Raw genomic sequence first — 12,971 nt, forward strand, 5'->3', positions numbered from 1 at the left:
ATAATAATCTGAACAACAATTATTCTCTTTGTTTGCTTTTGTTCTATTTTTAATTTTGATCAGCTTCATTTTTAATCAGTACATATAGAATTTACCCAAACCTTAAGACCTTAACACCTTTTACACTGCAGAATCTGCAGGTACCATAACAACTCATATAGAAGATATACAACAACACTCATACTAATGCTGAGACTAAAGAAAATACAAGAAACCCAAAAATTCAAATTTGAAAGAATTTAATTATTATTGAAATGACTATTGAAATGATTTATTTACACTTTCCTTTCTATTCATCCTTACCATCTTCCCCAGAGAGCAAGCCATAGCCTGGTACAGACAAAGCCTGTACAGGTTGACAGGACACTAAAAATCCTACCTGGAGCTAAAATTTTGAACCTGTCTCTGCTCACATGAGCAGGTTTTGGGCGACTGTGGCAAGGAAAAACTCCCTCTGAGGGAGAAACCTTGGGAGGAACCTGGCTCTCTGGGGGGAACCCCTCCCCCTGAGGGCTTTGTCGCGTCCTCCAGCTCCCGTCACGTCCTGCATGGTTGGTCCTCTTCTCGTCCATCCGCTCCTGGTCTCGGTCCTCATCCGTCCTCTTCTGGGACACACCTCATCATGCCTCGTCTGGTGGATGGTCCTCCTGCTGCGTCTCGGTCCAGTGTCCTTGGGTCTCCTGTCGTCTAGTCCTCCGGCTAGAAAGACATTTAAAATGAATACAGGTGGATTTCTAAATCCCTCTTCTAAACTGTAATCTGTCTGAAAGTTCACAGAGCAGTGTTTGTGTGTTTAACTCAAGTGCACATGTGACAGTGCTGTTCTCTTACTTGTCTCTGGTAGAACAGGATGTAGCAGGATCTCTGCCGCCGGTCACACACAGAGGCCCCGCTCGTTGTAGTGACCACCGCGTCGTTATAGGTGAACCAGCGGTCGGTCACCTCCACCTGTCCTACATCTGGATCGACCCCGTCACAGATGTAATGTCCTAGCAAGAGAGGTAACTTTGTTACATGGGCTGTCTTAAGATTCATTAGGTGCACATTATTGTTGCTTAGATTCAGTGTGAGCATAAGGAAAATAATGGATTATCTTACCACTTCTTGTTGTTCCGACCGATATGGCTGATGGTGCTGACTAGAGTGTAGCACGCAGCACCCTGAGAAGGAGCACAGTTGATCAGAGTTAGTCCACATAGAGTCTAAATATTTACTTACATCAGGCCAGGCTGATGATTCTGTTTGCTACCGGGTGATTTAGTTTTTCTATACCTCGCTGGAAGACACCACCAGCTCTCTTTGAAGGACGACGGGGTCGTGGACCTTCTGCAGCTCAAACGTTGGAGTATATTTGAAACGCTTGAGATGTAACATCAGCACTCTGTAGATGGAAAAAAAAGATGTGAGCATCAGGTGATTCAAGACTCTTACTATTGCTACTTTTCACGTTAAATACTTCACAATTACTCCTTAGAGTCAGTGGAGCCCAGTTAGATAGCACTGGGTGAACCAGTATCATCACTGAGCACTAGATGTGTGTGTGTGTGCTGGATTGGATGTCACTCACCTTGGCAGGGTGGTGAATGAAGAGCGCTGGCCTGATGTTGTCGCTCCACAGTTACATCTGTACTCCAACTCCTCCTCCTGCAGAGCAGCACAAGACCAACAAGCTTTCACTTCTATGCACAGTTACAAACAGCTAGAAATGTGTCAGTGTTTCCTACATCATGTCATCACATTGTATCAGTGGGGTCCAATGTGAATGAGGGAGGAGAGGTGTTTCTTACCATCAGGTAATTCTCGAGGAGTCTCTCCACAGTTGCTCCTCCAGGTGGAAGGTCCAAAGACAGGCAGGTGAAATCCTCCTCTCTTGATGACCCTGCTCCACAACTGCATATTGACCAGACAATACAGTTTTATTTCAGCTGCAGAGGTCATGAATATGTGTGTGTGTGTGATGTATGTGGCTGAGTAGTTTTACCTCTTGCATGTTCTGGTGTTCTGCATTTTAAATACCAGGTGCTCTTCAACAGGACACCTGTAGGTCCTGCCCATGCCTGCAGCCAGCACCTGCAGCTGTGGGCCCCAGTATCTCATCTGCTCCAGGACAGATGTGAGGAACTCGTGGGCATCCTGTAGATACACACACACACACACAATCGTACAGAGAGGTTTAAACACGGGGGAGAAACTATCAGGTGAAACAACAAACTGTGAAACCTGTTTACTCACTTTCTGTTGGAGGTCCTCGAACTCTGGGGCCCACAGAGCCACCACCTTCTTGAAAGTGGCAAGAAGGCGGAGTTTCTGTTGAGCATCACTGGAGAAGTGATGCTCTCTGATGTTGAAAAATGATCTGGAAGAGGAGAGGAAAAAGGGTTAGAGGTGTTGTCTAGTTGAGGAGAAAATCAGCGTTTGTGTCCGAGGGGTACTATACCTTAGGATGGCGGCCTCTGGGACCAGACTCCAAACCTGCTCCTGGTGTTCAATGTCTTTTACGAAGTCCTCCAACGTCAGGAGGCTCTGCAGGCTGGAGTTCAAATAACAAATTTGTGCTGGGTTGGGAAACCTGACACAAAAGAGTAAGCAAGTCAAACACATGTTAATATCATTAATTCTTCTATGTTACTTTGATTTGATGGAATCAATCTGCAGCCTTGTTTCTTGTGTGTATATATATGTATGCAGATGTACTCACCCAAGGCACTTCAGGTGATCTTTCCTCAGTTTCTTTCTGGTCCCACCTTCCTCCTCCTTTGGCAGGGCCTGAGGAACCACGCCGTCCTTCTGTGGTTCCCCCTCTTCAAGTGCAGGTGAGCGGCACTTCTCTGGGCTTTCCTCCTCTGGGGCTGGGGTTACGCGACACGTCTTCTGTTGGAGTAAAGAAATACTCTGGTTAAATGGTGCAAACACAACTCAACAGTATCTGCTTCACACTGAGCGCTGCACTTTGTGTCAAACATACGTACCTTGCTACAACGCCACCATCGTCCCTTCTTGGTCTTCTTCTTCTTCTTCTTTTTCCCGTCCGAGGTGGTGGCGCTGGTGACAAAGAGAAATATTGTTTTAAATTTCTAAAACTCATACATTTCTCTAAGGCTCTTAATGTCCTGCTAACACAAAGGATTAAAGAATATAGTCAGGAGGAGTGGTCTTACTTTTCCTTCTCGTTTTTGGAATCTTCCTTCCTTGTTTTTGTCTGTAAAACATATTAGAATAAACCATGTCAAATATTATGATGTTTGAAGATATTTACAACTTACAAACAACTTAATTTTGTTTATTAGGAAGTTGTGACACTGTCTGTCAAACATACCAATGGCCGACCGAAGAGGCGGTACCTCAACGGGGCTGTAATGTCTTTGTCCTGGATGGCAGACGGAGCGTCAGGAGCAGGGACACTGGTGATAAAGAGAAACATGGTGAAACACATGAAGAAGGTAAAGAAAGAAACAGTGTGAGAATAGTTGTGAATTTCCTTACCTCCTGATTTTGTCTGCCACCAGTTCTATGACAGCTGTTGAATACTGCACAGAGAAAAGTAAAACGTTAATTTAAACATAATGTATCTTCACAGCTGGTAAAAACTGGCTTCACAGAAACTACATACTAAACACTGTGAACCGTGAGGGGGAAACAGTTCCACCTTTCACCGTTCACAATGTCACATAAACAGCAGAGAAAACCAACCTTCCCACAACACAGGCGAAACATCTTAATCTTTGCTGAAGTAAGATGTGGTAAAGACTGCGAGTAGACTTAATTAGAAATTAAGATTGAGAGTAAATTCCTCTATATGCAGGTTTGCTGAACTCTGATGTGTTCTGAAGGAATTTTACAGATTTGTCACAGAGCACAATAATCACTGACCCATCTAGAATGAGAATATGATGTCGTAATATCATTCTGTGTCCATAACGACTCTGTTTTAAATGTACATGTTTATAAATGCTGATTTTTACAAGCCCAAATTAAAAATACACTAAATTTAAAACAAAACAAAGTGAAAAAAGTTGATTTATCTTCACAAACCCAAACTGCAACCTGGTGGCACTTTAAGCACTAAAATATACATATCTGAATGAACACAGTAAATGTAGAAGTGTATTTGACAATAATATTTACTCCCCATGTGATTTTTGAGAACATTCACAGCTGTGATCTTCACTGTTTGTGCATGTGGATGAAGCTCATTTTCCTCTGCTACCCAGTTGTTGTATCAATAGTGATATCAGAGTTGAAGTTTTTCCTAAAACATCTTTAAAAAACTCTCCATAACTATAATTTCCCTACATTTTCCCCAGCTGTGGCTTATGATTATTCTAATTTGTGCACTACGATATGAAAGAGTAAAATATACTAAATGTTGTTCTGAACGTGCACTGTGATTGGATCAAAAACACTGCAAAAGACTGCAAAGTGACAGGTGTGCAAAACAATTACACCTGCATCATCTGTCTGTCTTGAATGTTTTCCTTTATGCAGTTTTGAATTATGATTGATTAAGATGATATTCAGTGTGGGGAGATGTGCAGCATACCTTTGAGGATTTCAGGCTGGTATGGTGTTAAAGGAGGTTTTGCTTTTTTGTTGGCCATTTCTTCCCAGACAGGCATCTTTCCCTCAGCTCTACACACCCTATATGCCAACTCTTTTACCAAGAGTGAGTCCTTGGTTGTAGATTGGATTTTTCTCCACTCCTCCTCTCACAGCCAGATGTCTTTTCTAGCGTGGATCTGAAAAAAATAACATTTTTACACATTACTTCTGAATGATTAATCTCAGCTAAATCACTGCGAATACAACAAATTAATCAGCAACCAAAGCCTGAAATTAAGTAATATGTACTGACATTTCTTTCAAAGGGTTGACAGATGAACTGAGAGCTTAAATAAAACTTACATTTGTTAGGTGAACAGAAATGTGACTTAAAACAAACAATAATATATTTCTGTGTCTGCCAGGTGTGTATTGCTAACGTATTAGTAATGAGCAAGTTTTAAGCCAAGATTAGACAAAAATAATGTTGCTAATTTTTTATGGAATTTCTATGAATGTGTTTGACTGTTGTCATTAAGTGTCATTCAGACAGTTGTCATTTTTAATGCGGGTTAGGGTTACTGACCGAATGACAATGACAAAAGTCGTTCATAAAGATAAAGAAAAAAATAGTGGCTGGATGAAAAATGGACAGACAGTCCACACGTGAGCGATGCTCTCATTCTTTACCAACATGAACAGAAAGTGAATTTCAATGTGACTGTACTTAAAAAGCTTAGATGTGAGCCCATCCTAACAAACACAAATACAAAGCTACACATTTCAGTTCATTGGGGACCATATCTGTGTCTTTTATTGAGGTAGCTGATGAGGATTCTGGTAAAAAATAAAGAGACAGAGAAGCTAAATTGACCCCCCACCCAAAAAAAAGGAAAAACTAGCATTATATATTAACTAAGTAAGTTGTTTACAATTTAAAACAAATGTACTCACTTTGAAGAAAGACCTGTTTCAGCAGTCCATCAAGATTCTGCTGCAATGTCATGTTCATGCTCCTGTGAGTGGCCTCCTCCTGCTCCGGTTTACATTTACAACTCTGTTAGAAAATGGAGGGAAAAATGAGAATTAGCAGCGTTAGAACCTTTAAAATCTCACCACTTCTACCAGAAACTTGGTGTTATCCTAAAACTGATGTTTAAGAAACTAACTTACTTGGTAGCTATCTAAATGACCTAAAATTACCCATTAACAGCTAGTATTACAAAAATCATGGAGTAAGCTAATGCTAGCTTGTCAGCTAGGTGCTGGTTGCTAGCTCAGTAAATGATAGTTACGTATATTGGTAAATAAATAAAATTAGGACAATTTGCATAACATGTTGTTAGTTATTAAACAGTCTAGTAGGCGTGACTTTATGGGGAAGGAATTTGGGAATAAATACACAACATTAAGAGGCAAAAATTCAGACCTAATATTAAAATATTTGCTGCACTGACAGTACATACCTGACTGATGCTGTCTGTAATCTTCCCATGTTGCTTCCTGATTTCTGCCTGTGTTGTGGATGTGACGCATAAACACATCTTCACACATCACTTAGTGGGATTTTTGTCAGTCAGTGCTGTTATCACTGACATGTAGCCTATTCTATCTAATCACTGAGCACTTTGTGATGCAGATGATGAGAGGTGACTCAATTTAGGTACTATGCATACACAGTCTATAGTGTCACTCTACACTATCCATATAGATGGTGAATTAGAAGCCTAAGTGTATACTGGAAGGATCTCAGAGATGACCACAGATCTTGTGTTTTATTTTGTCTTAACACAGAGAATAGCATACACTTGTGTCAGATTATGTTGAGTGCAGGATCTTTGCATTCAGTTCCCCTGGCAATGATCCTGCCATTAATGAAGTGCAACAGATGGAGACACAGAAACACCACTTTTGATGCTCTTCTGAGGCTGCCCCATGGTTCAAAGTGTCTCTCTTCTTGTTTTTCCATATGGTTTCTTTGACCCCTCACCTCTTTGATTCTCTCCCTGTTGTTATTCATCTATCCCCTCTTTTCTGTTATTTACTGTTTCATACGGTGCATCTGCTCTCTGTACCCATATATGATTCCTCTACAGTCACAACATTTAGTATTTACACAGTTAATGTTTACAAAACTCAGGTTAACGCTATGTTCCAGTTTCTACATGCAAGCTGAGGTGAACACATAATTCTAGTAGTAGCCTAATAACCAGCTAAAAGCTAATTGTGTTTTCTAGTAGGCTAATAATACCACTGGAATGCTGAGGTGAACAGCATTTATTTCCACAAGCCCATTTTTCCAGTGACATGTGAACGGCATTTTCCAGCAGGAAGCTCGTAACCGCCTCTCATCATCCGCAGCCCTCTGAAGGAGCAGCGATGCACGAGAGAAGGGAGGGATGTGGATAATGACTGCGCGCGTGCGTGTGAAATCTACATGTTTATGTGAGCGTTGGTGGGTGGGGGCGAGGAGATGGGGAGGCAGCGCACGCGAGGGGAGAAGCGCGTTTTCTGATTGGCTGTAAGGCATTGGTACCCAGCTCTGTCAAGTTTTAGAGATTCATCTGGGATATGACCAGAAGGGACACTTTCAAAATAAAAGCACATTCAGTTGCAATTGCCTGATTTAACTAGAAAACAACATTTCAGGTAAATATATTTTTTACAGACGTATTTATCACATATTAGTGATATTGAATATATGCACATCACAAATATTCACCAAAACAGCAATAAACCTTCACAAGCGCCAATTTTGTAATGGCCAGGTTTGGCTGTGGCCGGAAACTGTATGTTGAATTTTGAGTAGCTTTACTTTGGTCCAGAGAAAGAGGAAAGGATGTGACTGGAGCCTCTCTCTCGCATGCCTCATCGGCCTATTACTCGTTACGCTGGGTGTTTGTGTTCCTCCTGCCCTTTACCGTCGAAATGGAGCTCGGTGGAAATTAGCAGGCGTGTACCTCTTCGACTTCTCACCCTTAGCTTTGGAGAATGATCCACCGGCAGGTTATTTTATCCCAGGTAGGTCGTCTCCATTGTTGCTGTGTAACGTTAGGTGATGTAGCCTATCATATCAGTCTCCACCAGCGGCCCAGCGCTCTGTAGCCCGCATATGTGCCATTCTCCTCCGAGTGGGGGAAACGATACGCCAAATTCTGCCCAAGACATCGAGTGAATGAGTGGGATTTATCGCTAACAGTGGGTAACAGGACATTTCTCGACAACATATGGTTGCCTGGGTTTCTCTCTTTTATGTAGAGCACATATTTCCCAAGCAGCGCTTAACTGAAATTGTTTTTTGGAGGTGGCTTACCTTACGGTTAGACACGGTTCTCCCGTAGCCTAATTTTGCACTGCTACTAGCAAGCAACATCATACCTAAGAGTTGGCATCTTATCAAATAAGAAAGCTAAATTGGGTTATTGTGAGCTATTGGACGTGTGCCGAACCAAAGAGTGGCTACGAGTCTGAGAATACCTTGAGTCATCTTTACTGTAACAATTCCATATTTCCCGGTGAGCAACGCAACACGAAATTAATTAATTTTCTAAATGGTATTTGGCGTGATCTATCGGCGCTGGAGATGTCAGCGCCCCACAGCTTCGCCCTAGTTTCTCTTGATTTGGGATCCACTACGATTGTCAATATAAGGAGAGGCTTCCCCTTTCCCTCTTTGTGTGGGGATTCCCATCCTCAAAATCCTCTTAAATACTGAAATAACACACAACGAGTATTTTTCCTTTTGTCTTCCTACGGTTTTTGGTGCCATGTGAATCAATAAAGTAGATAGAACTGTGACATGAGAACAGATGCTAATGTAAAAAAGAAGAGTATTTTTACAAAGAGTAACAACTTATAGATGTGTATATGTGTATGGATAGATTTGACTTGGGGCTATATACTACCAATATACAGTGCTTTCCTACTACTTATTTCTAACACTCTCCTAAATTTGCACATCCACATTGGTTACAGAAACTGTACTTGTAGGATTTCTTTTTGTTGGTGGTAAAGTTGATCTTGTTTATGAAGCCACTTCAATGCATGGAGCTCTGCAGTGGTTGGCTGAGGTCCCAGAGGTGAACTCAGGTAGTCTATGAGGAATATTAGTCCTTAGTAAAGCATTATACAAGGGCATCTGTAGTTTTTAACTTGTACCCTTGTAAGTAAGCTGCCAGTTGTCCTCTGTCATTGTTTACATTGTATGTGAAATAGTTTTGGCACATGTCTCTTACACTGTTTTTCTAAATCATTATGTCCTGAGCTCAGTAGATTTTTATGCTGTGCTGCCTTTCTGAGTGTCTTGGGGAAATTGAGCAGCAAGTTGACATTGACAAGGACTGTTTTCTTGGAGTGACTCATCTTCTTGTACAGAAGATACAGCACTGTGTTTTTTTTTTTTTTTTTGATCAGACAGATGTAGAACCAACTGGAGAACACTCCTTTGACTGTATTAATCAAAGATTTTGAAGCATGGCTCAACAGAAAATTATGGTACTTCTTCATTTGGAAGACCAGCTTACCTGTGACAAACAGAAATTGAGCTAAACCAGGCACTTTTGAGAGAAGATTAGGTTTTAGATTTTAGATTTTAGATTTTAGTTGAATCATAGGGTGAGATGTTGTGATACTGAATTAACAATTTGGGGGGTTAGTGATTGACAGGTTTCGACATTGCTGGAAATGTATTAATTGAAAATGATAATCAGATTAATCAGGAATTAATATACGAGTTATGTTAAAGCCATAGTGTGGAGCATGGGTGTTGTTTATAATTTTACCAGGATAACACAAAAACTTAACAATAGAGCACTGTCTCCAGAACTTGCTATGTTCCTGTAAAGACATTACAGGGAGTCATATAGTAGAAAAAGTACAGATAAATACGTGGAGAAGCTGCTGGTGCCGTATATAGAATTTCTATTGATTTACAGTATGCTGCTCTGTGCTGAGATATACTGCAGACACTGTGAAGCACAGAGGGGGGACTCTCTTCCCTGTATGTTGCATGTGTGAATGAGTGAGAGAATGTTAATGTTTTATATTTGAATGCATTGTAACTAGTCTTGGTTGGTTCGTGTGTAAACTATATTTGGAATATTGGTTGTTGTTATTTTAGAATAACTACAGAGATTTGATTTAGTTGCTCTCAGATGGATCATAGTTGCCAAACAACAAATTAGAATCATTGTGGATATTTTTGTCTCAGTAGCAGAAAATACTCACCAGCTAGCAGACTAGCATCTGCTTTTGTTGTTCTTTGTTGCTGTAGGTGTGAAATAGCAGCTCTATCAGACACTTTTTAAAATGCCGGTGACCATATCAACTTTTAACAATAGTACTCCACCATGCATATTGCAGTGTGTGTAAAAGTTTGTGTCCATAGGTCCATGAAATTTTTATTTTAGGAGTTAGCACTGAAAAATGTCTCTTGTTCAGTTCTTTTGTGAGGTATTACACCATGGACCAAATAGTCATAATTTTGTGTCAGCGTCACCTTTTGGTTTTCTCATATGGTTAGCAGTGACTGCTACATGAGCATCAACTTTACAAGTGCACTATATCCATACAAATGGATATGTGGTAGAGAAGTGCTGTATATAGAAACACTGTCTGAATGTCTGTGTGAAAGAATGAATGTGACTCATAGTGTAAAGTGCTTTGGGTGGTCATTGACACTAGCTATAAATGCAGTCCATTTATAGTGATGAGTTTTCCTATTTGAATGAAATGAGCCCAAGAACTTTTAAGGAGCAACACATTGGATTACACAGTGTCAACAATGTGCTCTTGAAAGTGTGTTCCCACATGTTGGGAAACACTGTACATGAAAAAAAAGTTGTATGTGTAAAGCCTTTTGTGTCTCCAGGGGGAGCTCTGTGAAGTCTGTCCAACTCAGTCAGAGTCAGTGTTAGTTGGGCTGAATTCAAGTTTGAAAATGAAAAAATTCTGTGGGTGTAATGTTAGAAAGGACCTCTATATCCTGCCCCTCATCTTCTCCAGGCTATATTAGCCACTATCAGCATAACACACCCCAATCTGTGGCCCCGCTGGTTGTGATGGAGTTGCTAGTGGATGGGTAAAAGCATGACAGCCATGAGCTATAATTTTATGATATTCATTCTGGTTGTGTGGCTATAAGACATAGTGACCAATGAGTTATTACCTTGAATAACAGAATTAGGCTGACATCAAGTAACCATGTCTGTAGCATGATCCTCAGTAAGTTGTTTTTTTCAACACTGTCATATCATGGCATGTATGAACATTTAGCCTCTGTGGGGGCATTAACAGGGTTTAGACTGTTAGTTTTGTTGAAAACAATTGGAGTCTTTGACTTCAGGGAATTAGGACACATTAGTAGCGACTGGTGGATTTAATGGTAACAGGAATAAATGATAGAATTACACTGGTATTATCTTTCCAAGTTTAGTCTTCAGTTGTGTTTTTAATTCTGAAATGGAGCCTGGAGCTAATTGATACAATAACCTCTCACATCCTCAGAGTGTTTAGGTAATGGAAACCTTGGTTCAGCCTGTTCAGATATACAGTTATCCTACCAGTAAAGCTTATTAGTTAGTACTAGTTGATTGTGTTGCTACTTGCTATGTTACCGCAGGGAAATATGGAACTATAAACAAAGACATTATTGGAAGGGAATTAGGGTTTTTTAAGGCTTTCTTTTTTATTGTACAATTTGATTATATGGATTGTGGATCTGTTTCTGTCTGATAATAAGAAGCCACTTAATTGAAATTTAGTCAAATGGTCAGGTTCAAGTAACTAAAATTGTAGAGGGGGGAGGAGTGTACTTCAGCATACTTCAGTAAGACTGGAAGCAGGGGCAAACAACTATCCAGAGGTAACAAAATCCATACACAAACAATTTGCTCAATTTATACAAATGCATCTGTCAAAACAACAACACATTGCAGTTGTAGAGTGCTTACATGGAACTGCTCCTTGGCCAAGAACAGTGACTTCCTGGAGTCTTGATGTCACCGTGAGGTATCCAGGCAGCCAGTGGAGAGTCCACAAGGAATTTCAAGATATTCTGTGTCATATGTGTTTATTATGTTCCTGTACAATCATGAAAATTACTATAGTGTCATTAAATCCTGTATAATACTACTAAAATCTTAATCTGTTATCTCTTGAGAATCACTGAAGGTTATAAGAGCCACCACTGGCACCAGTGGAGTGCTGGAAATAAAAGTCTAATCTAATCAATCTGAAGTAATAATACATGCCTTTTTTTGTGGCTTTTTCATGAATCACATCAGCACAGGGTGCATATCAGCTTTCACTTGAAGTGGAAAATAGAGGACCCTCAGAGTCAAGGGTTCATGTGGACAGCAATGATTAGATCACTGTTATGGTTACTCATCCTGAGGTGAACAGCAAGCTGAAGGAGGAAGACTACCTTAGTGTAGTTGTGGAGGACATTACTGAGCAATAGTACTGGATTATCTCAGGTCCAACAGAGGCTCTCCAGTCTCTCCCATACTGCCTGTTCTACATGTACGCTGAATTAACAATCATGTTGTCTTGAATGCAGTTATATCAGTTAATTACCCGAGTGTCAGAGCAAGTGGGAAGAACAACTGAGGACATTTCCCTGGAGATTACGAGGCGTATGTGTTAGTGCATCTATGACACCATACTAATATCCTACTATGTGACTAATGAGGACTGTAGGGATTTGAATGTAGCTGTGAAACATGAGTATAGTTTTTGTATGCGCCTTTGCTCTTACTTATTTGTATATGTGTGTCACACTGAACAGACCGTTGTGTCTATACATTTAGTAGTTATACATGTAGCTACAGCAGGCACAGTCACTGCTGGAGTCTATTATGAGATAGCTGAAAAAAATCATCAAAAAGGATCACTTGAAATTGATTACTTCTTAGATTTAAACCATTGCTATTCAGCAGCTCATTCTCAAATCTCAGATGTCAGACCGTCCTTGAATGCAGCGGCAACAAAACAGCTTTACATCTTGTAGGAGAAGGACAGGGCAATGATGGTATCTGCCATTTGCAGTTGTGATCACCATGTTTCATGCTTCTCTTTATGAATGGTTGGCCACATGTTTGGAGTCAGTGATTTGAATATTATGTATTATGTTTAAAAAAAAGACAATTTTGTGCATTTTGGGAGGAGAAAGAGAAGCAATGTTTCCTTTTTCACTTTCTGAAAAGGTTTATAATTCTTTTTCTAGTTGTGTTGTGTTGCCTGATTGTTGCTGAATGTTAGTGGGAGCATGTGTGAGAGCACACCAGATAAGACTGAGAAAAATGCTAGTTCTATTAAGCACTGTTGTGTATCATTTCTTCATAAAGGACATTAGAAAGGTGCTAACTCTATTCTACAACACTTAACCCTTAAATCAACCCAGGCGACTGTGTTAGCTTAAGCCCTGCTGATAC

General features: G+C 40.3%; 2 protein-coding genes across 2 annotated transcripts in view; one reads left to right on the plus strand and one right to left on the minus strand.

Annotated features, from left to right (window-relative positions):
* Positions 1-101: 101 nt before the first annotated feature.
* Positions 102-3,822, minus strand: LOC108881544 (ubiquitin carboxyl-terminal hydrolase 37). Its single transcript, XM_018673615.2, has 15 exons — positions 3,691-3,822; positions 3,484-3,527; positions 3,317-3,401; positions 3,159-3,199; positions 2,970-3,042; positions 2,699-2,871; positions 2,438-2,569; positions 2,233-2,356; positions 1,982-2,133; positions 1,788-1,890; positions 1,568-1,644; positions 1,273-1,381; positions 1,099-1,160; positions 832-989; positions 102-699 (listed from the first exon to the last, which is right to left on the minus strand). Exons 1-14 carry the CDS (start codon positions 3,712-3,714, stop codon positions 974-976), a joined length of 1,215 nt encoding a protein of 404 aa, XP_018529131.1. The 5' UTR covers positions 3,715-3,822; the 3' UTR covers positions 102-699; positions 832-973.
* Positions 3,823-7,369: 3,547 nt separating this feature from the next.
* LOC108881545 (E3 ubiquitin-protein ligase HECW1) overlaps positions 7,370-12,971 on the plus strand; it is a 60,457-nt gene continuing 54,855 nt past the window's right edge. The window contains 1 exon segment of the mRNA XM_018673616.2: positions 7,370-7,560. Within this exon segment, the coding sequence (XP_018529132.2) occupies positions 7,531-7,560 (30 nt within the window). The 5' untranslated portion in view covers positions 7,370-7,530.

The sequence above is a fragment of the Lates calcarifer genome, linkage group LG24 (assembly GCF_001640805.2).
Source record: "Lates calcarifer isolate ASB-BC8 linkage group LG24, TLL_Latcal_v3, whole genome shotgun sequence".
NCBI lineage: Eukaryota > Metazoa > Chordata > Actinopteri > Centropomidae > Lates > Lates calcarifer.